Source organism: Crocodylus siamensis, chromosome 10, assembly GCF_052110815.1.
Source record: "Crocodylus siamensis isolate JL-2025a chromosome 10, ASM5211081v1, whole genome shotgun sequence".
Classification (NCBI taxonomy): Eukaryota; Metazoa; Chordata; order Crocodylia; family Crocodylidae; genus Crocodylus; species Crocodylus siamensis.
Genome location: NC_143404.1, coordinates 4633903 through 4661597, shown reverse-complemented (window position 1 = coordinate 4661597; position 27695 = coordinate 4633903). Strand labels below are relative to the sequence as shown.

General features: G+C 55.4%; 1 protein-coding gene across 2 annotated transcripts; it reads left to right on the top strand.

Annotated features, from left to right (window-relative positions):
* Positions 1 to 208: 208 nt before the first annotated feature.
* On the top strand, positions 209 to 26379 carry TCOF1 (treacle ribosome biogenesis factor 1). 2 transcript variants are annotated; one of them, XM_090064045.1, is made up of 20 exons: positions 209 to 454; positions 1829 to 1884; positions 4930 to 5069; positions 5683 to 5783; positions 6117 to 6462; positions 7622 to 7713; positions 8213 to 8479; positions 9314 to 9571; positions 10237 to 10494; positions 11151 to 11411; positions 15415 to 15592; positions 16459 to 16610; positions 18138 to 18347; positions 19119 to 19398; positions 19666 to 19751; positions 20631 to 20835; positions 22140 to 22715; positions 23821 to 23921; positions 24597 to 24636; positions 25854 to 26379. In XM_090064045.1, exons 1-19 carry the CDS (start codon positions 344 to 346, stop codon positions 24630 to 24632), a joined length of 3714 nt encoding a protein of 1237 aa, XP_089920171.1. In that variant the 5' UTR covers positions 209 to 343; the 3' UTR covers positions 24633 to 24636; positions 25854 to 26379. The 2 variants fall into 2 exon arrangements, with proteins under 2 accessions (XP_089920171.1, XP_089920170.1); XM_090064044.1 differs by having other exon boundaries at positions 11151 to 11412; positions 15401 to 15592; positions 19669 to 19751.
* Positions 26380 to 27695: the final 1316 nt, after the last annotated feature.

Below are 27695 nucleotides of genomic sequence, written 5' to 3'. Positions count from 1 at the left end.
AATACTAGCACAGGCTGCGCGTCTGACGGAGGGCACAACACCAACCCTTCCCGACAGCAGCTGCTGCCGGGGCCCGGCTCCCTGGGCAGAGCCCGCGCCCCGGCCACCACCGCAGAATCGCGGCTGGAGGCGGCGCCCCCACCCCCGGCCTGCGTGAAGGCCAGCTGACCCCTGACCCCTGACCCCTGCGGCTGAACCCGCCAGGCAGCCCAGGGAGGGAGGAACGGGCCGGCGTGGAAGCCCCGCGGGTCAGGGCGGAAGAACTACCCGCCCCACAAGGCCGCGCCGCCGGAAGAGGCAGGCGGCGGCGCGGGCAAAGGGCGGCACGCGGGGCGGGGGCGGCATGGCCGCGGCGGGCCCGCACCAGCGCGAGCTCCTCGCCTTCATCCACCACCACCTGCGCCAGGCCGGCTTCGCCCGCGCCGCCCGCGAGCTCCGGCTCCAGCTCGGCCAGGTACGCCCGCGGAGCGCCTCCCGCAGCCCCGGCGGCCTGGCGCGGGGCCGGGCCCGGGGGCGCCGCGGGGGGGGGACTTGCGTGCCACGCTCCCCGGGGCCGCAGTGCGTGGGCTGGCTTGGATAGTAGGAAGAACTTTCTCCCCGGGAGGGCGGCGGAGCGCTGGGTCGGGCTCCCCGGCGCCGTGCCGGAGCCTGCGGCCTCGGAGGTGTTTTCAGAGCCTGGGCCGGGATGATGGAGTTGTGCAGTGCGCGCAGGACCAGCCCCATGACCCCCCGGGGGCCCTTCCCGCCCTCCTTGCCTCTGAGCTCGGTGCACTGCATTGCACTGGATTTGATTGCGCTGCGTTTCACCCCCCGGCCCGGCCTCGTGGCCAGCCCGCAGCCTCCCGGGGCCACGGCTTCCAGCCTGGCCACAGGTCCCAACAATTGCTGGCTTGTGCTCCTGCGACTGCCCCGTGACGGGGCGGACGTGCTGTGGCCGCCTCGGCTATTCCTGCTACATCCCCGGTACCTCCGAATATAACCCACGGTGCGTGGGGGGCGGGGAGCGGGGGCTGGTGGTTTCTGTGTGGTCTGGACCAGACGCCAGACTGCCGGGTCGCTTTGAGCGGGGCACCCTTTTCTTTGGGCCTACGTGGTCCCGTGGGAAAGTGAGAACTTTGCTTTAAAATAAAAAGCCAACTGGGAAAGGAGGCATCCTGAGCTTGGTCTGATTTGCTGTATCTGCGCCTGTGCAAGGGGTGGAGGGGGAATGAATGTCCCCTCGACCTCAGCTGGTGAGTCAGACCACTCCTGCTGACTTTTCATGGGGCTGTCGAGGGCTGCACATGCCAACTGGCCTCTGTGCATGTAGTCAGAAGCGTGCTGGAAACCTCCGGTCGGCCTCCCCGGAAGTGGGCATCCTTGTCTTCAACGGGCTGCAAAGGCGAGGATCGAGAGCGGTATTTCGAACTTGGTTCCACTCGGAGATGCTGTGAACTGCCCCTAAATAGTCCTGCCAGGCACCTTAGTCCTGAGCGAAGCAGGTGGAGGTCCCGCGTGGCGCTGATCCTAGCCCGCGGTGCCTTTTCTCCGTGCAAACGTCTGCAGTCTAGACCCGAGACTAAACCTTTCATGTAAATCCTTCCGCTCATGGAGGTGGAGCTCCCCCGAGTTGCATGGAGCAGTCAAGTCCTTCGACTTCATTTGTATCGTGTTGGTAATGGATCTTGAAATGAAAAGATGGGGGTTGCAGTTATGTTTGATAGTTTCTTAGTGATCTGCTGAGACCCCCGAAGTCACGTTTCTCGCAGTGTCTTTCCATCTGCTTCCTGCTTTCCCTTGCACCTTGGTAAGAAGCGGCAGTGACGCTTCCTTTCTATTTCTCCTGCAGAAGGAGTTTCCTTCGCTGCCGACCTCTCTCGAGGAGATCTTCACCCACTGGAAGAAGTAAGTCCGTCCAGTAGAAACCCTTATCAAAAAGGCTCCAACTCATTTTTCTCTCCCGCCATAGCAGGAACCAAATTCTGCTGCCTTCGCGGTTTCTGCTTGTCGGGGTGGGCTGATTTACCGGAAATACTCCTGCTGCTGCAAGGTGGAAATGTGGTTTGAACAATGGTGTCTTCTCAACCACCATCCCCTGCCTTCTCCATCTGCTGCTGCTTAAAAGACAGGCAGAGGCCCTGGCTCTCCTAGGGCATAAGAGTCAAATACTGGTTGGTCTGGTTGCACTCCTTATGGGAGGGTTAAGGGGGCAGGAAAGCATCCACCAGCAAAAATCTTTTACCAGCGCTTTTCTCCCTCTCCGCTTCATGCAGCTCCCGACAGCTTGAGCTTTCCCAGGGCTTAGGCCCTGATCCAGCATGCACAGACTATCTTTTGCAGAAGCGGGGCACCGCGGTTTTCCTTGGGGGCAAAAACTCTTGGCATAGCTGAAAAAGCAATCGGGACTCGTGGTAGAGGCGATATCTTTTATTAGACCAACAAGGTTTTTGCAAAAAAAACCCAAAATATTTTATTGCAAGCTTTCGGGCACAAACCCCCTTCATCAGGCAGCAGAGAAAAGCTTGCCAAAGTTCTCCTGGCCAGAAATGAAAGTTCAGAGACGCCTTAGCAGCGAAGACCTGCTGCCCAGAGGAGTTTTCCATCTGTTGACTCTTCTGTGAAATCCTATGAAATACGAACTTTCATGTCTACCCAGAACGCTTACAATCTTGTCTCTGCCCGATGAAGGGTGTTTGTGCCCGAACGCTTGCAGTTAAAGAATTTTTTTTTTTGCAAAAATCTTGTCGCTCTAATAACAGCTGTCACCCCTACCACAAACCCCAATTGCTTTTTCCTCTAGACCAATATGGCTACAACCTGGAAACCCTGCAGTTTTGCAACTGGTTTGCAATGTTTGCAACATTTTTGCACCTGGTTTTCCTGTGCCCCAAACTGAACCTGGCGTGACCCAATGACTTGGAAGTTTGCTTTTGCTTTTTCTTTTTTCCAAGGCAGATCTTTCAGGAGCTTGCCTGTGTGAGTAAACTTCCTCCCCAAGTACTGCCGCTGAGATCCTTGGAGGGTCCAGTGTATTTGCATGGACGTCTGCAGCAGTGGGGCTGTTGTGTGTATGGAGCATAAAATAAATGTGCGCTCAGGATCTCGCGCCCATTCAGTGCACTGTCTGCTTTAGTTTAACACATGGCAGTGTGATGCTGCAGATGTGCAGACGAGGAAAACTGGCTTAAGCAGCTATCAAAGGGCCTGGCATATTCCAGTTATTCCTGGAAGATGCTGCCCGTGCCAAATCAGCAGGGCGCGAAGCATTTTAGTGGAAGTGGCATTTAGCCACTAATTACTTTGGAAGATAGTTCATAGGTTTCATTGCAGCCAAAGCATGGCACGTGGACGTGTCGCCTTGCCCACGTTTGTGCACGTAACTCCACAGCTTCCTTTCTAGGCATCGTGCAGGCACCTAAGCAAGAAAGAGCCGAGCGTGAGGAAACCTAGTTGTTGCAGCTTGGCTAGAGATCTCGCTGCCCGTGCTACTTGCACCCACGCGTCGTGATGCAAAACGTGCAAATGATGCTGGGTGCTACGCACTCTGCTGCATCACCTACATTTGTTTTTTAAATACAGGTTCAAAAAAACCCTCAAGGTGCTGCTGAGATGCAAATATCCTGTGATGTGAGCCTTCGCTTCTTGTAGCCCCAGCCAGCTCTGTGTCCCCAGACTCGCACCTTGTTTGGTGTCTGCCTTTGCTGTTATGTCTAGTCCTGCACCTAAACTTTGCAGGAGGGGACTCTGTCCTGCAGAGCTGCTGTGCTCTGATGTGATGAGCTGTGCTGCTCACAGCAGTCTCTGAAGAGGCCACCTCTTCTTTGCCCTCGTGCCCTCCTCCAGATATGGGAGGGAGTCTCTTTGGAGCCTTTGAGTGAAGTCCTCGAGCAGCCGGAGAGCGAGCTGTCTGAATGGCACAAAGCAAGGCTCTCCCCAGGCTGAGTTACGCGGTGCCGCTTTAGCCTTGTCGTTGCAATGGGTAGTGACCCCAGCGTGGTGGATGTGGGGTAGGCCGGGCCAGTGAGACCCGGTGACGGGGAAATCAAGGGCTCTGTCACCCGAGGATCGCTGCTTACAATGATACCGGCCTCTTGTAGCTCTGCTACGTCGCATCCTTGCAGTGCTGTACAAACGAGACCTGAGCCCAAAGCATTATCGGGTGCCTCGCAAATGGGGCGGCATAAGGCTTTCGGTAGCTTTTGGAGCATCCGGCCTTCTACTGTTTTAGCATTTCCGGCTTGGGTGCTTAATTGGAAATGCTCGAATGTCTTAGCCCGTCATTACAAGGTTTGCAGGTCAAGAGAGCTGGTTGCTGTAGCATCCCTTCAGGTGGGATCTGCCTTCGCCGATCTAATCCAGCCCCTTGCTACCTCTCTTCGCAGGGTCCCTCCCCAGTCCCTTTCCCTTCTATATAAAATCTATTATTTTTGCCAGTCCGTTCCGAACGTCTGATAAAGCAGTTTGTTGCTCGTGGCCCTGTGGGCCAGTTAGCCTCTTAGCTGTTGCCCTGCCCGTCTTTTCCATGCGATCCTTTGGGTTTGGGTGGCTGCTGTGGATCTTGAATCAGTGTTGGGCCTGTCTGATGGAGAACCAGCCCAGCCTTCGCCGCTGGTCTGACACGATGCTGCACAAACACATTTGCTCGATTGCAAGTGTTTCTCCCAATTACTTAGGGTGAAATCCCTTGCTTCCTATTAACGGGTCCTGCCGTCCCTTGATCCTGTTCAGATCTACTCAGTACTGCTCCGAGGCAAGGCAGTGGAGAAGTCCTGGCAGATGCTCTTTGGGTCACTTTAACGGTTTTGCAAGCGGAAGACAAGTGCTTGCTGTTGCTCTCCAGAACTGAGCCCGCCAGCCGTAGCGATACGAGGCCGGGTGTGTTGCTGCCGGTGCCACGGTTGCCTCCCGTATTGATGCCTCTCTCTGCTTCTTGCAAATGCTGTCCTTCAGGGCTCCCCCAAACACCAAGAAGCGAAAGGTAGCTGATGGGGCAGGAGCCGTTCTGGAGAAGAAGATCCGCGTTCCGGACCCCGCGAGCAGCTCTGAAAGCTCGGAGGAGGAGGAAGGGACGGCGGTGAAAACTGAGGAGGGTAAGAGCCCTTCGCTGCCGAGAGCAGACTGTGGAGAGGGCACCAGGAAGCAAAGGATATTCAGCCAAGTGGCAGTAACCCCCCGTGTAACGCAGGGCTGTAGAAGACATAACTGGGGTGAAGGGGCAGTGCGGACTCGGTGGGGGAGCAGCTCCTCGTTAGCTTTTTGTGTGGATGCTCTTGTATACGAATGCATCGCTCCGAAATGGGTCGGCGCTTTGGGAGTGCATTCAGTTCGTTCAGAAGAAGCCTCTCATATCCCAGGATAGTTGTGTCCACGTGGGGAGAGAGTGGTAATGGCTGTTTGAAAGAACTCCCCGCACAAATGAGCCCCTGCTCGCATGCGCCTTTGCGGGGCGTGTGGCTGTTAGAGCACAGCTCCTTGCACGTAGCTGGCCTTCAACCCAGCTCGATTCTTCTGTAGCCCTGGTGCTGGATGAGTGTGGGCAAATCATTCACCCTCGTGGCCTCGGTTTTCCCATCTCTACAATGGGGATAGCTATGCTGACCTCCTAGATAAACCCCTAGCTAGCTCTGACTTGGGGTCTCGCGCACTGGGGGCAGCCTGGTCTTTGGTTCCTTGCTTACTGCGGCTTCCCCTCCTGTGTTGTAGCTGCCACACTGGTTATTCCCAACTCTGCAGTGAAGACGCAGAGCAGCGAGGATGCATCCTCCTCTTCAGACGACAGTGCTGTGGCTGGAAGGGGAATTGAGGTGAGATTGCGCTGGTCCCTACCCTCTTTCCTAGGGCTGCTTGTGCTTCAATGCCAGGTCTTCCTGGGAATCTGTCAGCACAGCCAGGTTGGATGGGTACGGTTGTCTGTCTCTTCAGTAACACTTCTGGGGCATAAGCCCCAGCATAGTTGCAGCTGTCATGAATTTCCCTATACTGGGAAAGTGTAGCTGCTAGCTTTGCCAACAAATCTAGGCTGGGGTAGACTTGGGCTATGTCTACATTACGGGGGTGGCTTCTGGGGCAGCAGCTTCACGCAGATATTAGAGGTTTTGTGATTTCTTTGAACTGACTTCCCGTAGTGTTTCCCGCAGGTGAAAACTGCTCTTGCAGGTGGCAAGGCTACGAACTCTGTGCAACATGCCACCCCCAACAAAGCCAGCGCCCCTTCGAGTAGACCGAGGCCTGCAGCCACCGGTCGGAGCAAAGCCAACAAGCTAAAAGCTGATGTGCCAGCTGTTGCCTCGACTCCGGCCAAAGCTGGGCGGAAGAAAGCTGCTCCTGGTAAGCCAGGGCCCGCTGCAGCAACTCAGGCCAGAGGTGCCCAGAGCAAAGCGGCGGCGACAGCAAAAGCAGCAGAGAGCTCTGAGACCAGCGACTCATCGGAGAGTGAGGACGAGGAAGAGAAGCCAGGAGCAAAGCTCCCAGCCCCTAAAATAGGTAAGGCGCGCTGGGGCTGTAGAGCAGGTTACATTGCAGCTGTCGGACCCAGGGTGAGAAGTGTGTTTGCAACGTTCCTGGAGAACTATCCGAGTCAATTGCTCCCTGTGGAGGCTGAGGAAACCCTGGGGAAAAGGGAGCAAGGCCAACATCATTGCTCACTACCAGATTTTGCAGACTTTATATGGGGCGTACCCCTTCTTCTGAGGGGACAGAGACGTAGGTGTGCTCTAGCGGGGGGTAGTCTCCTGTATGGGTGCGTCAGGTGGTTTGCTCAACAAAGCCAACATGCGCTGGCATCTCCGGCTGCTGTCCTTGCCCTAGGAAAATTCCTGCCCTGCGGTTTTTTGAAAATGTCCGCAGCTTTCCAAGTTTGGTCTCAGTCCAGAAATGAATCTGTTGGAAATTTTTAGAGAGGTCCTTTTCATCACTTCTGAGATGAGAGAGTGCGAGGGAGGGAGGGAGAAATCCTTGTGAAGACATAGCTTCATTTAGCATACAGCCTGAAAAATGCAGTTCATGCTCACGGCTCAGTTTTGAGATGAGTTACTTGCGTCTACCGAGCTTGCTGTAGGATCTAGGACTGGGTGCGACTGCTCTGTAGCAGAGGAAGAGACTCCCAGGTGTGTGTGTGTGGGTGCAGGTTTTACTCTGAAGTACCATATTTATCTGCATACAACATGCCCCCGAATAAGACTGTCTATGAGTAAGACACGCACCTTGTTTTGGGAAGGCCGAATGTAGAAGAAAAAGAGTTTTGCTTTTAACCATGCTGTTCAGACTCGGGTTCCTCCTTCAAGACACGCAGCCTAAGTTTTGATTGCTAATTTTTTTAGGCGGGGTGGGAAACATGAACATGAGATGTGAATAAAGGATGCATGGGACTGGAAGAATTGTTTCTGACCTTCTTGGGAGGCCCTTGCTCGTCATTAGGCCCTGCCCCATGTCAATACCCTAAGTGGAGCTCCCCTTGGGAAGATGCAAGTGGGGCTTATGGTTGGAAGTGGAAGGCTACCAGGGGGAGGGTGTGGGGATGGCTGCTTTAACTTTACCTTTCTCTGGCTTCTGCAGCAACAGCAATGCAACTTTTTAGAGCTTTCTGCCTGTCCCCAAAGAGAGAATATGGGTAGGTGACAGCGGCTCCTTGCTTGTCTTCCAGAGCTGAAGCCAACTGCAGCAGAGGTGAAGAGCAGTGAGGACTCCAGCGACGAGACATCCTCTGAAGAGGAACACAACCCCCCAGCTGCCCTGGTAACTCCTTGAAGAGGGGTCAGAGAGCCTTTGACCATTCCTGGCTGCCATGCCCATAAACACTCAGACCTCCCAGTCATGCCTCAAATTGTAAAGGGCCTTCTCCAGGCTGCTGTGGCCCCTGAGGAAATGGAGACGTCCAACCCAGCAAGGCATCACCGCCTGCTTCGGATGGAAAGCCTGCATCCTGCTTCCTCCCTAGTGGGGCAGGGCAGAGGAAGGAGGAAGCCCACGGCAGTGCTGACCTGCTGGATGCACTCATTTAATCAGCATCATTATCCACGCGAGTGTAAATTGACCTCCTGCAGATCCCGGCTTTGCCCAGGGTCGTTGTCCAGGCTGCTCAAAGTGTTATGGGGTCCTTGCTCGGAGTTCGCTCCATGCACAGATTGTGGTGCCTGCCACCTCTGACTTCACATCCCAAACACTCCTTTCATTTCCCTCCTGCTCCAGATGTTGTGTGTTTGTGCTTAGATCACTCTCTCTCTCTTGGCTGTAGGCGAAACCAGCTGTGAAAGCAGCACAGACCAATGCAACTCTGACGAAAAGCACGCCCATCACTCTAGCGTCAACCGCAAAGAGCCTGGGGAAAGGGTCCGCCCTGTCTCTGCAGAAGCCCACAGCTGTTGCAGCAAGCCAGGCCAAATCGGCATCTGTGAAGCTCACGAGTCCCGCACAAGCTGCTGTGAGTGCAAAGCCAGAAGACACTTCAGAGAGCAGCGACTCCTCCGATAGCGAGCATGAGGAACCCACATCCTTAGTGCAGGTGTGTCTGTTTGAGACGCTCTCTTCCCCCTCATTTGCTTCTCCCTAAGGCTTGGAGTCTTTATGAATGAAAGACGTAGCTGGATGACAGTGCAGTGTAAGGTCGTGCTTGTAAGGAGGTTGCTAATGGTTCTAGGTGGTTTCTGCTCCAAACCTCAATCAAATGCTGCAAGTTAAATCCTATCATGCTTTCAAGTAAACAGACAATGCAGGAATTCCTCCCCTCCTCCCACCCAGAAACGGCAATTCCACCTCTAAGCAGGCCGCGGTCATGTATGACCCCTGCCCTGTACCAAGACATGCAGGCACATCATAAAACCATCCCTTAAGAGCGGGATGAAGAGTGCCCTGGAGAAGACGGCAGTGCCTCTGCATGGCTCTGATGTCCATTCATGGCCTGTCCTAGGGGCACCGCAGCCCAGTCAGAAGCCAACAGCCATAGCGTCAGTCAGGCCTGGGAGTGCTGCGTGCTTGTAGATTCAGGTGTTCAGGGGAGATTTTAACCACATTGAAAAGTTTGGTGCTTTTTAGCCATTGGGTTCCCACATCTCGGGGAGCAGAAATTTCCCTTGGCACGAATTGCCCCTTCCCTGCATCGTTTGCATGGCTGTGACCAGCCGCACCAGAAAGCCCGCGAGGAGTTCCAGCTTCTCCCTTGCCCTGCCAGACGGTGTCTTGCTCTTCAGACTGGTCACTGGCTTTCACCCCTTCTTGGTCACTGGGACCCTAAAGGGTCTCCTTGTATCTGCATCTTAATCCCTTGTCTCTAACTTGAGCAGGTGAATTGTGCGGTCTTGGGACTGCTGTTTTGTTCATACCGGTCTTTTGGCTCTAGGCGAAACCAGCTGTGAAAGCAGCACAGACCAATGCAACCCCGACGAAAAGCACGCCCGTCACTCCGGTGTCAACCATGAGGAGCCCGGGGAAAGGGTCCGCCCTGTCTCTGCGGAAGCCCGCAGCCGGCCAGGCCAGGTCAGCACCCGCGCAGCTCACAAGTCCCGCACAAGCGGCTGGGAGCGCAAAGTCAGACGACACTTTGGAGAGCAGCGACTCGTCCGACAGCGAGGACGAGAAACCCGCATCCACCGCACAGGTGTGTCCGTTTGAGATGCTCTCTTCCCCCTCATTTGCTTGTCCCTCAGGCTTGAGGTCTTTCTGAATGAAAGATGTAGCTGGATGATGGTGCAATGTAAGGCCGTGCTTGTAATGAGGTTGCTAATGGCTCTAGGTGGTTTCTGCTCCAAACTTCAAGCAAATGCTACAGATTCAGTCTCTTAACAGATGATGTAGGAATTCCTCCCCTCCTTCCACCCAGAAACAGCAGTTTCACCTCTAAGCAGGCCGGGGGTCATACGTGCCCAGTGAGCAGGTGGCCTGTTGCACTGAGATTCAGACCTGCGATGTCAGGCTTGGTTTCTGCTGCTTTGGTTGGGTGGGAGAGGTTTGGTGCTTTGTAGCCATTGGGTTCCCGTGTCTTGGGGAGCTGAAATGTCCCTTGGCATGAGCTGCCTTCCCGCATCGTTTGCGTGGCTGTGACCAGCGGCACCAGAAAGCCCATGAGGAGTTCCAGCTTCTCCCTTGCCCTGCCAGACAGTGTCTTGCTCTTCAGACTGGTCACTGGCTTTCACCCCTTCTTGGTCACTGGGCCCCTAAAGAGTCTCCTTGTATCTGCATCTTAATCCCATGTCTTTAACCTGAGCAGGTGAATTGGGCAGTCTTGGGACTGCTGTTTTGTTCATACCGGTCTCTTGGCTCTAGGCGAAACCAGCTGTGAAAGCAGCACAGACCAATGCAACCCCGACGAAAAGCACGCCCGTCACTCCGGTGTCAACCACGAGGAGCCCGGGGAAAGGGTCCGCGCTGTCTCTGCGGAAGCCCGCGGCCAGCCAGGCCAAGTCGGCACCCGCGCAGCTCACGAGTCCTGCACAAGCAGCTGGGAGCGCAAAGTCAGACGACGCTTTGGAGAGTAGCGACTCGTCCGACAGCGAGGATGAGGAACCCGCATCCGCCGCACAGGTGTGTCCGTTTGAGGCGCTCTCTTCCACACCCTTTCCCATGTGCCTGTGCACCAGGAACTGTGTAACTGAATCACGGTGCAATGCCAGGTCGTAGTTCCAACTTCATATCCTCCCCAAACATCAAGCCCATGGTGGTGATTTGGAGCCCATGGATCCTGTATTTTTATTTAAAAGATGGGAATCCATTATTGCTTTCAAGTCGACATAAAATGCATGAATTTCTCCTTCCCAAAAGTGGGAATTGCAGCTCCACACATGCCACGGGTTACATATGCCCTGTGAACAGAGGCTGAGAATCAAACCTGCAATATCAAACCAGACTTCTGTTGCTTTGTTTAGCGTGCGAGGTCTGGTCCTTTTTAACTCCCTGCTTTCCATGCCTTGGAGTTGGAAACTCTCTTGACATCTGCATCGTTTGTGTGGCTGTGACCAGTAATACCAGAACGGCAGTGAGGAATTCCCGCTACTCCCTCACCCTGGCAGACAGGGTGCTCTTCAGGCCGGTCGCTAGTCCTCTTGGCATTTGCCACTTATCCAACCTTGGGACTCTAAATCTTGCATCTGCATTTTAATTCCTTCTGCCTTAACCTGGGCGGATGAGTGGTCGTCCTGGGATGGCTGTTGTTGATACCTCTTGCTTTCTCTTGGCACTAGGCAAAATCACCTGCAAAATCTCTGCAGCCCAGCCTGACACCGGCAAAAAGTGCATCAGTGGCTCTGCTATCCAGCAAGACCACTCCAGCCCTGGCAAAGCAAACACCTAAACCAGCTGTACTAGAGCAGGCCAAACCAGTGCCTGGGAAAAACAACACCCCTACAAAGGCTGCTGTGAGCACGAAGCCCCAAGATAGTTCAGAGAGCAGCGATGATTCAGACAGCGAGGATGAGGCTCCCCCTGTGCCGATAAGCCAGAAGGTGGGTTGGTTGCTTGCTGGGAGATTGTTACTTTTGCTAGGACTTGGTGTGTAGCTTCTGGTTTTGCTGGGCGGGGGGTTGTGGGGGGGTTTTGTTGAGTATACTGATATTCTTAGGATGCTAAGACCATATGGTGCTTGAAATTTCAGCCCTTGAGCGAGAGATCCCTCCTCCACCTCCTTGGTTAGAAGAGTTGCCATGATTCCTTCTGACTTGACTCTTTCTTTCCTTTCCTTTCGAAATGCTGCATGAGCTAAACAGCCTCCAAATGACTAGTTTGTGGTTACAACATTTTTGGCGCCTCTTTAGGACTCTGTTTTTCACAGAACCGGCTGCTGCCAGAGAGAGCCAACTCCGAAGTCATTGCAAAACATAACTGTGAAGTAGAAACCAATTCTAGGAGGGTCCCAAGCACTTCCAGAGTGCTTCACTCGGATGGTCGAGTACATAGGGACGCGAGGCTGGAGGAGACCTCCCCGGTCGTTGTTCTCAGTCCCCCGTGACTGCCGGCAGCCATTGAAGCAGATCTTGTCCAAAAGAAGCCCCTGCCTACACCGCCACCACGTAACACCCAGTGAGCAAACTCGACAGTATGTCACGGGGAAAAACCAAGCCCCCTGGCCAGCGTAGCAGCAGGGCACTTAAATGCTGGGGTGGAGAGAACAACACCCGTACAAAGATGCTGGTAAAATAGGATCAGGTGGTCCCAGGAAGTGGATACCACCCCTTGCTACTGAGGGAGGCAAAATAGACCCCGCAGTCTTTGCCAGGATGAGAGTCCATCCTGACCGGAAACTGAGCCATCACTTTAATCTTGAGCTTGTGCAAAATCTCCTGTTGTTTAAAAGCGTGAGGACTGAAATCAGCTGAAACTCGGCGAGGAGAGCCACAGAGCAAAGCAGTTTGCTTCGAACCGAATGTTGATGGTGCCCAGGGGGATGTACAGGGTTGTGGCCCTGGCCCAGTCAATCCGTTCCTCTTGGTAAACCAGTGAAATATTTAATAAGAGTTGCATGTGGCTTTTCACAGCCCTAATCTGACTTTGGGGGCATCTGCATGACTGGTGCTATCTCGGTCTACCTTCCACAGCACTGTTGCACTACGACACATGTCTTGATCCTCTGTAAGGATGGTGTGTGGATGGGGTTTTATGCTACATGCCGAATTTGTGCAAATCCAGTGAAGATCGTCCATTGTGACAATAGTCATACGTGAAAAATGCACGTTCCCAACCCTAGCATTAGTTGAAGATGAAGATGCTGTGACTGGAGCCGCCGGCTTGCTTGCTGAAGGCAATTAAAGGATTCAGCCTCTCCATGTGCCACTGTTCTTGCAAATTTTCAATCCCACGTACCCACTGCTGGTGCCAGTTTGTGATCAAATTGGAGGTCTGTCAAAACTCAAGCAGGCTGACTGTCATTAAGGCAGGGCCCTGGATGCAGGGACGTTTGAAGTCATGGCATCCTCATCCGTGTCCACGCTCCCACCCTCCCGCTGGAACTTGTCTTACCAGATGGGGAAGATGAGGTATTTGGGCATGTGCCCAACGACTGACTTACTGTATCCTGCCGTTTCCTGTTGCTTCTAAGCAAGATTCAAACAGATACAGGGAGCTGGAAGCTGCTTCATCTTTCATTGTGGGGGTGGATTAGCACAATTAAAATGAACATCATGCTTAAATTGAACTACTTAATTGGTATGTTTACCCCTGAAGACTCAGGAATATTTAGTCAAAGAATTGACAGGGTGTTTGCATATTTCCTCGGGGCTGGAAAGATGAATGAGACTGACCTCGAAGAAGCTGTAGCAGAGTTTCACTGGCTTCTCTAGCAAGATGCCCATTCCCACCCGTTCAGGAAGGCCAAAAGCCTCAGCAGCCCCCGCTGACGGCTGCGTGTCTCCCATTCATCGGCGTCCACCATGAGATGCTCGTGCCTGATTGTGGGTTTTTCTTTCCTGCTTTTTGATGTGGTTAAAAATCTCCCCCGAACACCTGAATCTACACGTCCCATCCCTCCAGAGCTGAGATCTGGGCGGCCTGCGTCTTCCCTGCTCGGCTGCCCTGTTCTCGCCTACCGATCTGCCTCTGTTTCCAGATCCTCCCGCTGCTGCTTTGTGCATCCTTACGTAACGTGCCTCCATGCTCTTTCCTCACATTTTAACCACGAGACCCTGCTCTCGGAAAGAGAGCGGGAGCCTGCCTCGTTGCTAGGAAGCTGGAGGAGAGTTGGTCTGAATCTCTTTAAAAATCCCCCACAGCTGGTAGCTGCCTTGCGGGAGCGAGAGCGCCTAGTGCACCCCCGAGTAGGCAATTCATCTCCCTCTTGGCGCCTGCTTCGAATAATCCCCCTTGATTCACCGTGTGGAAGCTGGCTTCTCTCTTGGAGATAGTGACTCACTTGAATCAAAACAGTGCAGCGAACCACTTCTTCCTCGCTCCTGTTGTAGAGGTCTCTGTGCTGAGCCTGAGCATGCCTGGTTTGTCTGGAGAGCCGTGCAATGAGGGGGTAAACATGCAAATGCTGTCGTCTGCTTAGCAAGACGGCAGACACTGCCCCGCTGATAGCGCTCCGCCGGGCTGTGCCAGGCAGCTGGCTTCGAGAGCCGTCCTCAAACTCGTGACCACTGGAGAAGAGCCCACCCCGTCCGTGCATTGTCCAAATGATGCCAGCCTGCTCCTGGAGCTTCGTTTGAATGCATAGGTGGAGTGGGATCGGGCAAGGGAGGGTGGGGAGGAAGTTTTTGGGTAGCAGTGTTGCAGGCTGTGTAGTGAGGATAGCTCCTGGAGGGAGAGAGAGACTCCGGGGTGGACGTGGGGGCTTCGGTGGACAGGCTCTCCCAGTTCGGCAAAGAGTCTGCCCAGTGGATGCTGCCCTGGAAGTAGGTCAGGTTGGGTCGACTCTGTGTCCGCTCAGCCTGCCAGACACGGTGTTGATCTCCCCCTCGCTCTTTTGCAGGGTGCTGAGCACTCTGCCGGAGGCTGTGCTTTGCGGCTGAGTGGGTGCAGGGCTGGAGAACATGTTCCCGGGACTCCTTGCAAAACAGGGTGACTTCTTGCTCTTGTGCAAGCAGCCAGAGGGCCACGGGAGCCCTTTGCACACGCGCTCTCTCTCTCTCTCAAAGCAGCCGGGAAGGGTGAGAGAGAAGGTCTTACCTGGCAATTTTATTTTGAGTGCTAAAATAATTGGCACCTTCTTGCATCAAGATGGCAGCTGCACAGAGCTCGGAGACGTGGGACACGCGCTGCCTTGGGCCTTGGCAAGCTGGATGCTGACAGCCGCCATTCAGAGGCTCAGCCCGAGCGGGGTGGTGCAGGTTTCTATTTTGACGTGAATTTAAGGCATTTGGCACCCAGGGTAGAAAGTCCTTCCTAGCAGTAGTGCATTGGGCCTCCCTTTCCTGCTGAGCTCTCTGGCACTCTCCCAGCATGGGGGGGCAGCTGCTTTGTTTCAGCTCTTGCAATCCTCTCGCTTTGCCTTCTGTTCCTTGCAAGTGGAGTAAGGTCTCTGGTCCTGGGAGATGTAATCTGTCAGCGCATTAAAACAAACCTTGCTCACACCGGTGTGACACGGGTAAGCCTAGAGGAAGTGGCTCTCCCCTCAAACCGAGCCTTACTTCAGCCTGACAATAGGGCGGTGCAGTTCTCGGAGGTGTCGAGACTTTCTACCAAGAACGCTGTGACAATATGGGAAGACAGGGTGGGCAAACCCCGGGGTCCTAGTCATCCCCGGATTTATTCCAGTAGGGATGTGTCCTACTTCCCTTCCAGTCCCAAGCACTCCTCCAGAGTTTTGCGCCGCAAACAGCAGCAGTCTCCCACCCCAGAAGCAGCTGCATTTCACTAGTTTCCAAAATGATTATAGTTCAGACCCACGTTGTTTGGGGAGGAAAGGAGGATAATGACGTGGGATGCACCACGCTGGCAGTTCTCACGTTGAACCTCTTGACTGTGTTGATCCCTGACTGTGTTTTCTGTCTTGTTTTTTGGGCGGGCGGGGTCAAGAGGCTGCCAGCACCACTCACGTCCCCCAGCAAGCTCAGCCAGACTGCGAAAGCCAGGACTCCTGTGGGAGCCCCTGGAAGCACCTTGAAGGGCAAAGGCTCCGAGAGCGAGAGCAGCGGTTCATCCCACAGCGAGGCGGAAGAGACCCCCGCGGCTCTGAAACAGCCTCTGAAAGGCAGTAAGTCCTTAGCCTTCTGCACTGGTATTTGGGGCCTGTCTTCTTCGGTGTCATCTCCTCTCGGCTTCAGCTTGGGCCGTGGCGAGACGTAGCTAGACCCGTTTGCAGCTCAGCTCCGTTTTCCCTAGACTGCTGCAAGCTGCTCTCTGCTCCCCATTGCCGGCAGCCGGCACCTGCAGGGAGCGGAACGGCCTTTTGGCCTAACAGACGCTCTGGAGCTTTGCATCCAAGGCTCAATCCCAAGGCTTTGACAATGGTATTGAATGAGCTTGGGGTTAGGGTAGGGCAACAAGGGTGGTGCACTAGGGCAAGGGTGGGGCGAGGAAGTCTGGCATCACGCGGGCACCCCCAGCTGATGCAGTGGAGGAAAGGTCTCCCTCCCTCCGGTGTAAGGAGGGCAGCTACAACACAATGTCTTTTTCCCCCCTCCCCCGCCACCTCCCACATCTGGCTCTCATGGTTTATTTGCACAATGGAAAGGAGGGGTTTTTTTCCCTTGTTCTGGCTCCAGAGCCCAGCCATTTTGGCTTGTCAGTGGCGTTCCTAATCATGGTGTCCCCCAGGCTTCCTCTCCATGCTGCCTCCTGTTGAGTCACTTCGTCCAAGAGCCACGCTAACGAGCGAGCCAAGGCACCCGGGAACGGGGGCAGCAAGATAAATTGTTCCCGTGAAGGAGTTGTTGGCAGCCGCTGCCTGCTAGTAAATGTCTTTCTGCTGGGTTTTTCCTCTCTCTGTCAATCAGTTGTAGCTCAAAGCAGAACCCTTAAATCATCGAGACATCTATTCCCCCACTCCCCCTCCCAGCTCACAAGCCACCCTTTCTGGACAAACAGCTTGCAACCTGCTTCTGTCTGATCTTTTTCTAGTAATGAAGACGGGTGTTGCAGCACTGCCAGCCAGTAGTAAGAAGGCCCAGCCTCCTGCAACACCTCTCCCGAAGGCCCAAGGGGCTGCAGAGAGCAGCGACGATTCCAGCGAGGAGTCTGACTCGGAGGAAGACGCGCTGACCTTGGCGCAGGTAGCCAGGCCGTGCGGCTGGGGAGGAGGTCAGGGAGGAAGCTCAGCCCGGCCCACTGAGCACTGGGGCTCTGAGGCCGTGGAGCTGGGTATTGATAGTATGAGACACCCTCCGTCTGGCACACTTGGCCTTCAGGGCTTCTTGATCGCTCCAACATGGGGAGCACCCTCTAAGCACAACTCTTGAGCCATGCTGTGCAAGAGGTACGGCCATGGCTCTGCCCAGTTAGCTCCGCGGGTCGCGAGCCACTGGAAGTCGTGCCAGCCAGATGGCTGCGTGGCCACAACAAGAGGAAGTGCCTGCTCTCAGGCCTCGTCCTGCTACAGCAAGGTGTCTGTGGGTGCGTCTACATGTATGCATCCACTGCACAGTAACTGAAATTACTGCAGAGTACATGCACACATCTACACATGCATGCCTGTACTGCGCAGTAAATATGGCGACTTTACGCTGACTTGAGCATGTATTTGATACCTGCATGATGTAGGTATCAAATTTATACCCGATTAGTTACTATGCAATAATGCACATGTAGATGCCTTACTGCACAGTAACATTGTGTGTGCAGACCAAGTTGGGACGAAAGGTAGCCCCTAGTCAGTCCATGCACAGTGTTAATGCGTTTTAATGTCTGCCCATGTAGACGCTGACCTACTCCCACTTGCTGTACAGCAAATTTAAGCCGGTGTAAATGCACGTGCAGACACGCCCTGTGACGCCCACAGCTCTGTGCTTGTTGGGTGCAGGCGGCCGGAAAGGAGCTGCCCACGTTGTTCTGTGCTGCAGAGAAATAGACAGCGACAGTCTCCCTCGCTGGCGGGCGAGCAGCCAGCGTGAACAACCACTTATTAAAGCCTGTTTATTATATAGATTATCCTATGAAATAAAGTGGCTGTTGTAATTGGAGCTCTCAGATCATGGCTGGAAAAGGAGGAAAGGCACGTGGGGTCCCTTGCCCCCGGGCTGGTATCTTTTATGCCAGATGCTGTCTGTGAGGGATGTCTGAGCCCCCGGCCTGCTCAAAGGGCCGGGGACAAGGGAGGCTGCCCGCAGCAGCCCTGCTGGTGTCTGAATGCCAGGAGACTGATTGCTGCTCCTCTGTCCTTTCCCCTTCTGCAACCCTGCTCGGTATGCATTCGCTCCTGCCCTCTGCCGACGGGGTCCCAGCTCTCTGCCTGGTGCTTGTGCCAGGGCTGTGTCTGCTCCGTTGCAAGTAGCAGGCCTGGGCTCTGATGAAATGATGGCTGGTGAGCTGGCTGCTGTAACTATTTGGCATCTGAAAAAAGCAAGGGGCTGGATTTTACAGGGGCCTGGTGTCCTGCTGTGCAGCCAGCGGGCTGGTTTCCACCCCTGCTCCTTCCCTGTGAACATGGAGACTCTGCTTAGGTCAGGATTGTCCATGTCCACGCAATGGGGCTGAGCTCTCCGTCCTTCCTGGTTGACTCTGAAGGGGTCGGTCAGCCTGTCTGTCTGCATGTCCTTAAGCCCCGCTCAGTCTTGACTTGACTCCTTTCACATCTTGCTTAGAAACTGGTTCAAGCGAAACCCAAACCAGCAGCGGCTGTCCCAGCAGCGAAGACGGCAAACACCGTGGCTGTGAAAGCCAGCACCCTGCGGAAAGGGGCGAACGCAGTGGCCCCCAGCCCTGTAAAGGCCGCCGTGACGCTCTACCAAGCAGCAGAGACCTCGAGCTCGGGTTCCTCGGAGAGCGAGGAGGATGTGAAGGCCGTGAGCCAGGTGCGAGTGGGGCCGCGCGCCTCTTCCCATAGGGGGGTGCAGCAGCGGGGATCGTGCCCGGTGTCTGTAGGCTCGTCGCAGCGGAGGTTCCCCCTTGAGGGGGTGGTGTGAAGGCAGGGGCAAAGGCAGGGCTATTTTCATAGCCGCTTTTATAGGAACCAGTAGGCAGAACAGAGGAGCACAAGAAGAAAATCCCTGTTGCCTTCACCGAGGAGGCTGCGGTTCCCTCTTTCAGACTCTGTCCTGAAAGCTCCCGTTTGGCTGGTCACCGTGCAGGGCTGCGCCTCGTGTCCGGGTCCCTCCCCCCAGGGCTGCATCCCGTTTTCACCTCTGCACCTTTGCACCGAACTGCCTGGTTCCCTCTTCCATTTCAGGCCTAAACTACCGCTTCCTCCAGCCCAGGCCTTGCATGTCCCCCCTCTCGTGACCCGGGGGGTAACAAGAACACAAGCAGTGTGGCCCCGGTCACCCTCTGATCCTGCCACAATTTCTAGCCTGAGCCTTACTTCGTCAGGCGCATTCGTTAAGGGAGCTTCTACCTTGCCCGTGCAAGGCAGGTGGCCCGGTCTTCTCTGCCTATGGGGAAAAGAAGGCACTGGTTGTTTAAACAGCTTTACTACGGCTTGTAACACCGGGGGGCGGACTTGAGGTCGCCTTGGCCTCTTCTGCAAGGCCATCCTGCTCTGACGTGACCCTGGGGGCTCCCTGTTGTTCAGGGTTTTCTGAACTGACCTCTGTTCATCCTGACATCTCTCACTATTTGTTTTCCAGCCCCTTCTCCCCTCCAGCTTGAAGCCAGGGACTCCTTTTGGTAAAGCGGCCACCCCTGCCAAGAAGGGTCCTCAAGGAAACTCTGCCCCACCAAAGAGCACGTCCGCCAGGGGCAAAGGCCCTGTTGCAACCCCAGGAAAAACGGTTCTCCCCACTGCAGACAAGGCCAAACCCAGCCCGGCTGACCCCCCCGGGGCCAACAAAGGAAAGGAGAGCTCGGACAGCAGCGACTCCTCGGAGAGCGAGGAGGAGGAAACAGCCCAGCCGCCCCCAAAGCCTGGTAGGCGACACTGCTCTGGGAAGCTTCGGGGGGTGCTTGGAGCAGGTTTGCCATACACCAAGCCAGCTTGACGAAGGGCTTGTCATGCCGTAGACCCGAATTCGGCTGGCAGGAGGGCCGCTCGTTCCTCGTTAGCGATGAGGGGGGGTGCTGTAGAGGGCATGTCTCCTAGAGGTTCCTGGGCACATGGAGCTTGGAGGCTGCCAGCGATGAAACCCTCTGAGGCATCTCAGCAGGAGGATCTCACCAGGCAACTTGCTTCTCCAGCAGGCGCGCCCCAGAAGCCGGGGAGGATAAATGAAGCCGAGAGCTCATCCTCTGAGTCCAGCGAGGATGAGGAGCAGCCTTCGCAGGTACCATGTCCTCCAGGCTGGGGTCTGCTGGCCCCTGACATCCATCCCCGAGGAGGGAGTGGATGCTTATGAACAGATTTGCCCCAGGCATGAATGATTGCAGCTGCCTGTGGAGGTGTTGAATGGGGGCCTGTGCAGTCCCAGCTATGGTGTGTCCACTGGGGAGAAAACTTTCCCTGGTACGGGGAGACGGACAAACCCCACAGGGCTCGCTCCTGCAGCCGCACTGCAGCGCCCAAGGAGAACCTGGTTCCCTGCAGCGCTGAAGCAGTTAAACCAGGGAAACCATGTCATACCTTGAGCAGCCACTTTTATTTGTAGCCTAACCCATGCCTAAGTCATCCAACCTCCCCTTAAGTGGTTGCACGGGGCCTGCAGACCATCTGTGACCCATTAGCTTTGCCTGCAAGCCTAGGCCTTTGCTGACAGGCCAGAAACCTCCCCTGCATGCCTGCGTTGGGGGTGAGGGGGAGCAAAGGCACACGTGTTGCAATCAGCTGGATGTGCCATAAACGTATCAATCATATACACACCCTCCCCAGCAGCCTCATGCCATGCCCTGCCCCTACGACACTGCCTGGGTGTGTGGCCAGAGGAGGGGTCCCCTCTGAGCCTGGGGTGCAGGGATAGAGACTTGTTCCAACGCCCTCATCCTTGTTGTGCAACTTTGCCTGCCGGTGCCCCGGCTCACGTCCTCAAGCTGCAACTGTACCATGGCACAGAAATAGTTTAGGCCCTGGGGAGCCTGGCTGCCTGTCTGGAGGTCCATGCCTGGTGCAGTTGGGGATGGTGTTTAAAATGGGCCTGGTTGGAGGCCAGAGGGTATGATGAGCCCAGTATCTTTGTGCGTCTCACCAAGTATGTATGTGTGCTCTCCAGTCCCTCCTAGCAGGGTATCCCGGCCTGCTGAAAGCCACTGTGACTTCAGAAGTACAGCAGGCAGGGAAAGCGGCTGTGGTTGCGGCTCCGGCTCCGGCTCCGGCTGACGCTCTTGGGAAGGCAGCCCAGGCTGACGTCTCCGAGAGTGAGAGCAGCAGCGACTCGGACACGGATGTTGAGAAGACCCTGGCCCCGCAGAAAGCGGGTGAGTCCAGGACGGTGCTAGACTGGGCTGGGGAGAGGAGGCTGAGACTTGGCTCCCAAGTGAAAGCAGCTGCAGAGGCAGCTTCTAATGCCAGGGCAGCTCGGGGCTCCTGCTCCACAGTCGCGTCCTTTCCAGTGGGAGGTAGAGGAGGCCCTGTTAGCCGGCGCTTTGGAGATGAGCCTGCCCGGGCCAGAGCTGTGCTGGGGGGCCTGGCGGCTCTGCTTTGATGCTGAGTCCAAGTGAAAAGCAGGAGCCCGGCGTCCTCGCGCCCATCCTCCGCTTGGGCGAGGCACGGTGTGCTGCTGCCCCCTGCTGTCCACCTCGCGAGACACGGCAGGCCGTTCCACGGGGCTTGCACGTCCCTCGGGCTGGCTGCTCACGGGGCTTGCGTGTGCAAGGAGCTCTGTATCCTCCTGTGCAACGGCAGCGTGCAGCGCACCTAATAGTTAAACCTAAGAAGCGGGTAGCAATATGGGCCCTCTCACAGTGTAAGGTGTGACCTTAAATATGCGTTGCTCAGAGCACTAATAATAATAATAATAATAATAAAAAAAAAAAAAAGAGCATTAACATGTAGTGATTCAGGCTGACTTCAGACTCGTGGCCCCCCTCAGAAAATGTCAGCTTGGTTTTCACTCCTGTTGTTAACCACAGGAAAGAAAAGTAGAGCAGTTCTGTTGCGAAGAACTCGGCCCACAGAGGGGCAGAAGGGTTTTACACTATGATTTCCTAGATGAAATATCTGGGTTTATCTTATGAATCCTGTTTGCACAACCTTGACCAGCACCCTTGAAAGGATCTCGAGGCACCCTGGTTGAGATCCAGTGGTCTATCCAGTGTGTCCCTGCTAGTGCAAATGCAAGCTCGGTGCTCAAAAGGCAGCGATTCGTAGCGCTGTGCTGACGTGGGCACTGCTCATGCTGCTTGCTAATGTGCTGGGGGCTGCAGCTGCAGTTCCTGGTCCTTTCTTATTTTAGGGACTCAAAGTGCTTTAATTGCTCTTCTAAAAAGCCATTTAATTGCTTTTTAGCAATTGCTCCTCCCACTCAGTGAGCAGCAGGAGGAGCCAACTGGCCTTTTCCTTTGTGACTCAGACCCCAACACGGGCGCACGGAGGTGATGCGCTCCCCCGTGCAGACTTTTATAAAGCCCTTTGTGCTTCTCTTGTTCCTGGGGCTGAATCAGACATGCTGCCCTGTGGAGTTTGCTGTGCGGGGCGGGGGTGCCTGGAGGGGTCCCAGCCTCTCGCTGGGGTTGTAAATAAACCTCCCTGGGTCATCGTGTCATTAAACTTGTCTCCGCAGGAGGAAAGCCGCTGTCATTGTCTTCTGGGCAAGAACCTATCGCGCCAAAGGTGGCTTCAGGCAAAACAGCTGCAGCAGGGAAAGGGGGCCATGGAGGTGCCATTTTGAAACCCGCCCTCGCCAAGAAAGCCCTGGCAGCACCGCAAAATGACAGCGGTTTGAAGGGGACGCCAACAACCATGTCCCCCTATGCCCTGCTGTCCATATCCCCCTCGAAAGGGGAGAGCTCCAGAAGCGAGAGCGAAGATGAGGCTACCACAGCCGCCAAGGTCCCGGCTGGCCCGGCTGGAGGTGAGCCAGAGGGGAAGAAGACAGTGGGCAAACAGAAAGCCAAGGGGGGGCCAGGCAGGGCTCCGAAAACACCCCAGAGCGGTGACAAGGAGAATAAGAAACAGAAGAAACCCTCACTGAAGCGGAAGCTGGAAGCAGAGGATGGAGGCCTTGGTGCCACGGGCGCGCCCAAGGAGAAGAAGCAAAAGAAGCAGAGCGGCCTCGAGACACCCAAGAAGAAGAGCAAAAGGGCAGATGGTGCCAAGAAGTCTCTGGGCAGCAAGGAGAAAAAGAAATCCAGCAAAAGTAAGAGTCTGGTGGCAGCTACTGATACAGGGTCCCCCCGAAGCGCACCCCGCTTCCCCAGGGTGGTAGGGCTGGGTTAGCACTGGGGGGCAGGCATCATCCAGCGAATAAATGGCACTCCAGAGAGCACTTGGCTGCTATTCCTTGCTCTCCCTTCCAGTGTCTCATGCGCTCATGGTACTTGTCCTGGCCCGTTTGTCCAGGCTCCCTTTTTCCCCTAGTCATACATAAAAGCAGCATGAGGTTGCCTGGTTTTGGCACCTGTGCTCTCCCCAGGTGAGGCAGGAGCGCTCTCACCCTGCCTTTGCTTTATTACAGCACCACGGTGAGGGGTGAAAAGGGCAGAAGGCAGCTTGGTGCCATTAGCACAGCGGGAGAGACTGGAGCTGGATGGGCACGTGGTGCTCCCAGTTAGAAGAGAGACTCCTGCCCCTTCCACCTCTCATGAAGGCTTTGCCTTCTGTTCCACCCTCCTTGTTCGGGAGACGCAGCCTGCGTGGGGGTGGTGGGTCGGGCATGGGTTTGGGGTCATCCCGGCTTGCTGGAAATAAGAACATTGAAGCTTGCTGGTGTTTGAACCAGAGCAGCAGTTGACCCTAAGTGTGTGCAGTCCCGCTGTCCTCCCAGCTCTGCCTTCCTCTCACTTGGCTCTGATGCTTGGAAAACCACTCTGCCCCTCTCCGGGGTGGCTAATGGACAGTGCTGGCCGCACGTGGTCCTGGCTGTGTTGCACGGGTGGGGCTGAGGATTTCTAGACCACTGCTGCCAGCTGTGGACCCAGCACCGGAGACACCTGCATCGTTTGCATGTGCTCTGAGCCGTGTGTGATGAAACGGGGGGGTGCTCAGAGCTGCAGCTGCTTCGTCCTAGGTGTCCCCCGGGTGGGCTGGAGTAGTGGGATAAGTTGGTCCCCTAGGAACGGGACTGGGCTGTTACCATCACCATTTTCTGCCCTGCAAGGGTGGGTGAGCTGCCACCCAGGCGGTGACCCCTCTTCTGAAAATGCCCAAACTTGTTCCTCACTGGAGGAGTCTGATCTGGGTGACAGCTCTGCCCCCCGGTCCCCTCTCTCATGTGGCTGCTTGTCCTTTCTTCCCCTTTTTAGAAAAGAAGGCTGTAAAAGACAAGAAGAAGAAAAGCAAGAAGTCTTCTGGGCTGGAGCTAGGTGCAGATGGCTCTTCTGTTCACAAGAAGAAGAAAAAGAAGGTGGGTGTGGATGTTGTTCCTGTCCGTCAGGAACTTGTAGCACAAAATGGCCAATGTCCCAGGCTGCCCAGACAGAGGCGAGGGCCAGTCCGGCTGCTCCGAGTCACGGGGGAGACACCTCTGCTGGGGAAGGGGTAGAGGAGGCTAAAGGTAGCCCGGGAGGCCATGTTTTGGATGCCCCCTGAGCTGGTGGGGTAGCTGGGGCAGCTTTCCTCTCTGTCCTACCCCACCGTATTGGCAGTGCAGGGCTAGGCTCTGCTCTCCAAACTGTCCTCGCTCCCAAGGAGGGAAGTGTAGCTTTGCTGGGTGGGGCTGCCAGGCTTGTCCGTGTCACCAGGTAGTGGGGGTGTGTGTGGGGGGTGGAAACCGCAGCAACCCTTCCCAGCTTGCTTTGCTGTCTCGGAGAGAGGAGGCTTCTGCTGCCCAAAGCTGGAGGAGGTAAGGGAGATGCGGGGGGAGGCTGGACAATGCGGGAGTGATGAGAGCAGAGTCTCTGGACCACTAGAAAGCTCGTCTATCCCAGCCCAGAGAGCTGATGGAGGGGGAGAGCTGGGAGGGTGCAGAGAAGCCTCCAGTGGCCGACACGCTGTGGGACTGGCCCCGTGGGGTCCTCTACATGCAGCGCTTGTGCACGCCCGGCCGGTGAAACCATCGTCTCTCTCTGCTTCCTCTTAGAAGAAGAAAACCTCCGAGCCGGCGGGATCCACGTGAGGAGGTACGTGTCCCGTGGGGTTGGCCCTTCAGAGTGGTGAACTCCAGTAACCTGAAGCCAGTGCTTTTAAAGACCCGTTGTGTTTTGAGAACCTGCCCTTCAGGCAAGCAGCATCGAACACGACAACCTCACAACAGGCAGAGGCGTGCGCACGCACACATGCACGCGTTTCTCTCCGGGAAGGCTGTGCTGTGCTGACAGACGCATGTTCCTAATTTTGCTCCCCATCCCCCCCACTAAAAGCCACTGTCCAAGCTCCCTGTGGCCAGAGTAGCTGGATGGTTGCCTTCTTCCCCCTCCTTGCATTGTACTTGGCTTTAGCTGAATTCACAGGGACTGAGCCAAAGCCAAGCACTGCTTTTTACAAGCCTGCAAGGGTGAAGCAACACGGCCTTTGTCTGGCGGAGGTACAGGCAGCCTAAGAGGAGCTTGTGAAGTTTTATTTTCCTTTTTTGCTCCCTGAACGGAAATCCCCAAGCTCTTAAGCTTATGGTTCCCACAGGTAGCAGGAGTGCAGTGAAGTGCGTCTCCCCTCCTAGCTGTCATGCATCAGCTTCAGCTTAAGCTGCAGGTCCCATGACCTCCCCTCCCTCCGCAGCTTCTCGCCCCACCAGTTCTGTCTGGCTTCTGGCACCCTTGGCCCAAGTGGTGTCGACTTGTCCCTGCTGCTTTGGAGAAGCCTGTGGACAGGCTGTTCAGAGAAGCGAAAGCAGCTCAGGATTTCCCCGTTGGAGGCAGCATCTTTTTCTGTCCTCTGGGGGTGAGGGGTTAAGTTGTCCGTATCGTTTTGGTTGTCCCCCCACTTTGGTCAGTGGACTTCCTGCCTGACCAGGCATGGCTAGGGAGGTTGCAAGGGTAGCACGTGGTCTCCTGGCAGAGAGAGGGGATGAGTTGTACCCCTGCTGCTGCCTGCAGGTGCCCGTTATATGAACAGGTTGGGGTTTTCCATTCCTCTTGCACAAGGGCCCTAAGACCCAGGAGGAAAATCCAGCACAAAATTCAAAGGAAAGCAACTGCTTTGAAGCATGCATGGAAGGGAGGGGAGCTTTCTGTCTCTGGGGCAGCATTAGGCTCCCCACGCTTCAGACTATCGTACGACCGCTGGGTGGGGGGGACGAGGGGTGGTACGTGGCTTTGGGGGAGTTGGCTGCTCGTTGTGGGACTGGGACACGCACGTTCCCCCTCCTCTCTTAACTCGCGTTTCTCTCTTGTGCCTAAAGCGCCGCCTGCCCCATGACTGCCGACGGTGAATGAATGGAGAAGTGTGGAAGTTGGAAAAGGGAAGCCCAGCAACATGAAAACTGTTTTTTGTTTGTTTGTTTGTTTTAAATCCTTTAAACTCCTAAATTGTAATTTATAAGGTCTTTTAACTGTGACTTGTAGAGCCGAGTGTTGTAACTCTGCCACCAACGCTTGGCTGGGGACAGAAGAAGAAAAGCTGGATGTCTTTTGCCCCTGTTCCCGAAGGCCCCCATCTGCTATTGCACTATTCCCAGAGAAGGAAGCAGCCCTTGGGAAGGACAAGCAGCGCTTCCCCCTCAGAGGAGACTATGGCTTCCCCTTGCTGAGAGGATGATGCAGCCGTCTCGTTCCCCTCCCTCCTCGCCCCAGAGCTCTATTTTTCAGAGGCAACTTCCACTCTTTGTGCGAGGGCCGCGTCTGTCTTTTTTGCTACCTACTGAAACATGGTTCTTTTTTGGGTTCACTTTTTATTACAGATAAAAACAAAAATGGGAGTTCACTGGGTCTCGCCCTCTCAGCGTCTCTATTCGCTTTGTCGGGCCTCTGAGGCAGGGGTGTCCCCGGCTTTTCCTGTGTGTGGGGGAGCTGGTCTCAAAGGGAAGATGGTGGGAGGATGGGTGAAATTCTCTCCCGGGGCTGCATCTGTGAGCCTTCAGCAAGAAGGCAGTGCCGCTGGCTCTAATGGAGGTCTTGGCAGGTCACTGAGGCCTTGGCTGCCTTGGCTTTGGTGTGAGAGAGTCCAAATAGGAACGGGGGTGGTCTCAAGGCAGGGACAGAGCAGCTCCCTGAGGTCAGTGAATAGCCCCAGGGGGGTTTGCTGCTCTAGGTGAGCTGAGCTTTGGCTTCTTTGGCCTCTTCCTTCCAGTTAATGTGAGGCTTTTAACTTGTATGGCAGGAGAGGACAGCTGGATGAAGGGGACTGTTGGGTGAAGGAGGTGGGTATATAAAACCGCTTCCCCCTAACGTAACAGAGAAAGGCAGGGGGTTGCTACGTTCCAGCCCATGCTCATGGTGGGTCAAGGTCCCTTCTGATAGCCAGTCGTTTGGGGGTATGAGGAACCCTCTGGCCACCGTCTCCCCCAGCTGCTGTAAATACTGCAAAGCTGGGAAGGAGCACGGGGCTCTGGCCGGCAGGAGGTGTCGTGGCAGGAGTGGAGCAGTCGACACATGCTCTCAGTGCTCTCGGGTGGATAGCTTCAAAGGGGAGAAGTGGATGTAGGGGGCAATAGGGACAGGGTACGCGCATGCAACATGTTGGCTTTGCTGAGCAAGTGAAGCCAAAGTTGGCTGTATAGTGCTGGGGCAGGATTTGAGACTTGGAGCCCCAAAGAAATCTCTCGTGGCGCTGCTCTTCACTGCACAGCTCCTGTGCCCCTTGCATGCCCCATGAAAGAGCTGTTGGCTTAGAGAGCCAGGGTGGTGCTGCACCAGACCCAAGAGACACCCAGTGTTTCAGAGCCTGGGCCAGCCAATTCTTTCCTGTGTTACAAGCAGCCAGGCTCCAGTCTGGGGGAGGGTACAGGGACCATTCCTGGTGGTCTGGGAGCATAGTGCCTTCATGTAGAGAGCCGGTGATCAGATGTGTCTGTTCTTGGGGACGGGACTGCAGGTCTCAGCTGCCTTGGGAAAGCCCACTGTCTGCTGAAGGCTTCCTACTCCATACCCTCCTAGCAGGCCCTAGCTATAGTCCCCCTCCCCTACTCCAAGTGTGAGTTGAAACCGAATCGTTAAGCACGGGAGTGTGGGTGTAATCGATTGACATCATCTGAAAGAAGAATTGGTAAAGGCACTTGGCAGGAATTTTGCTTCTGGCGTCTGAT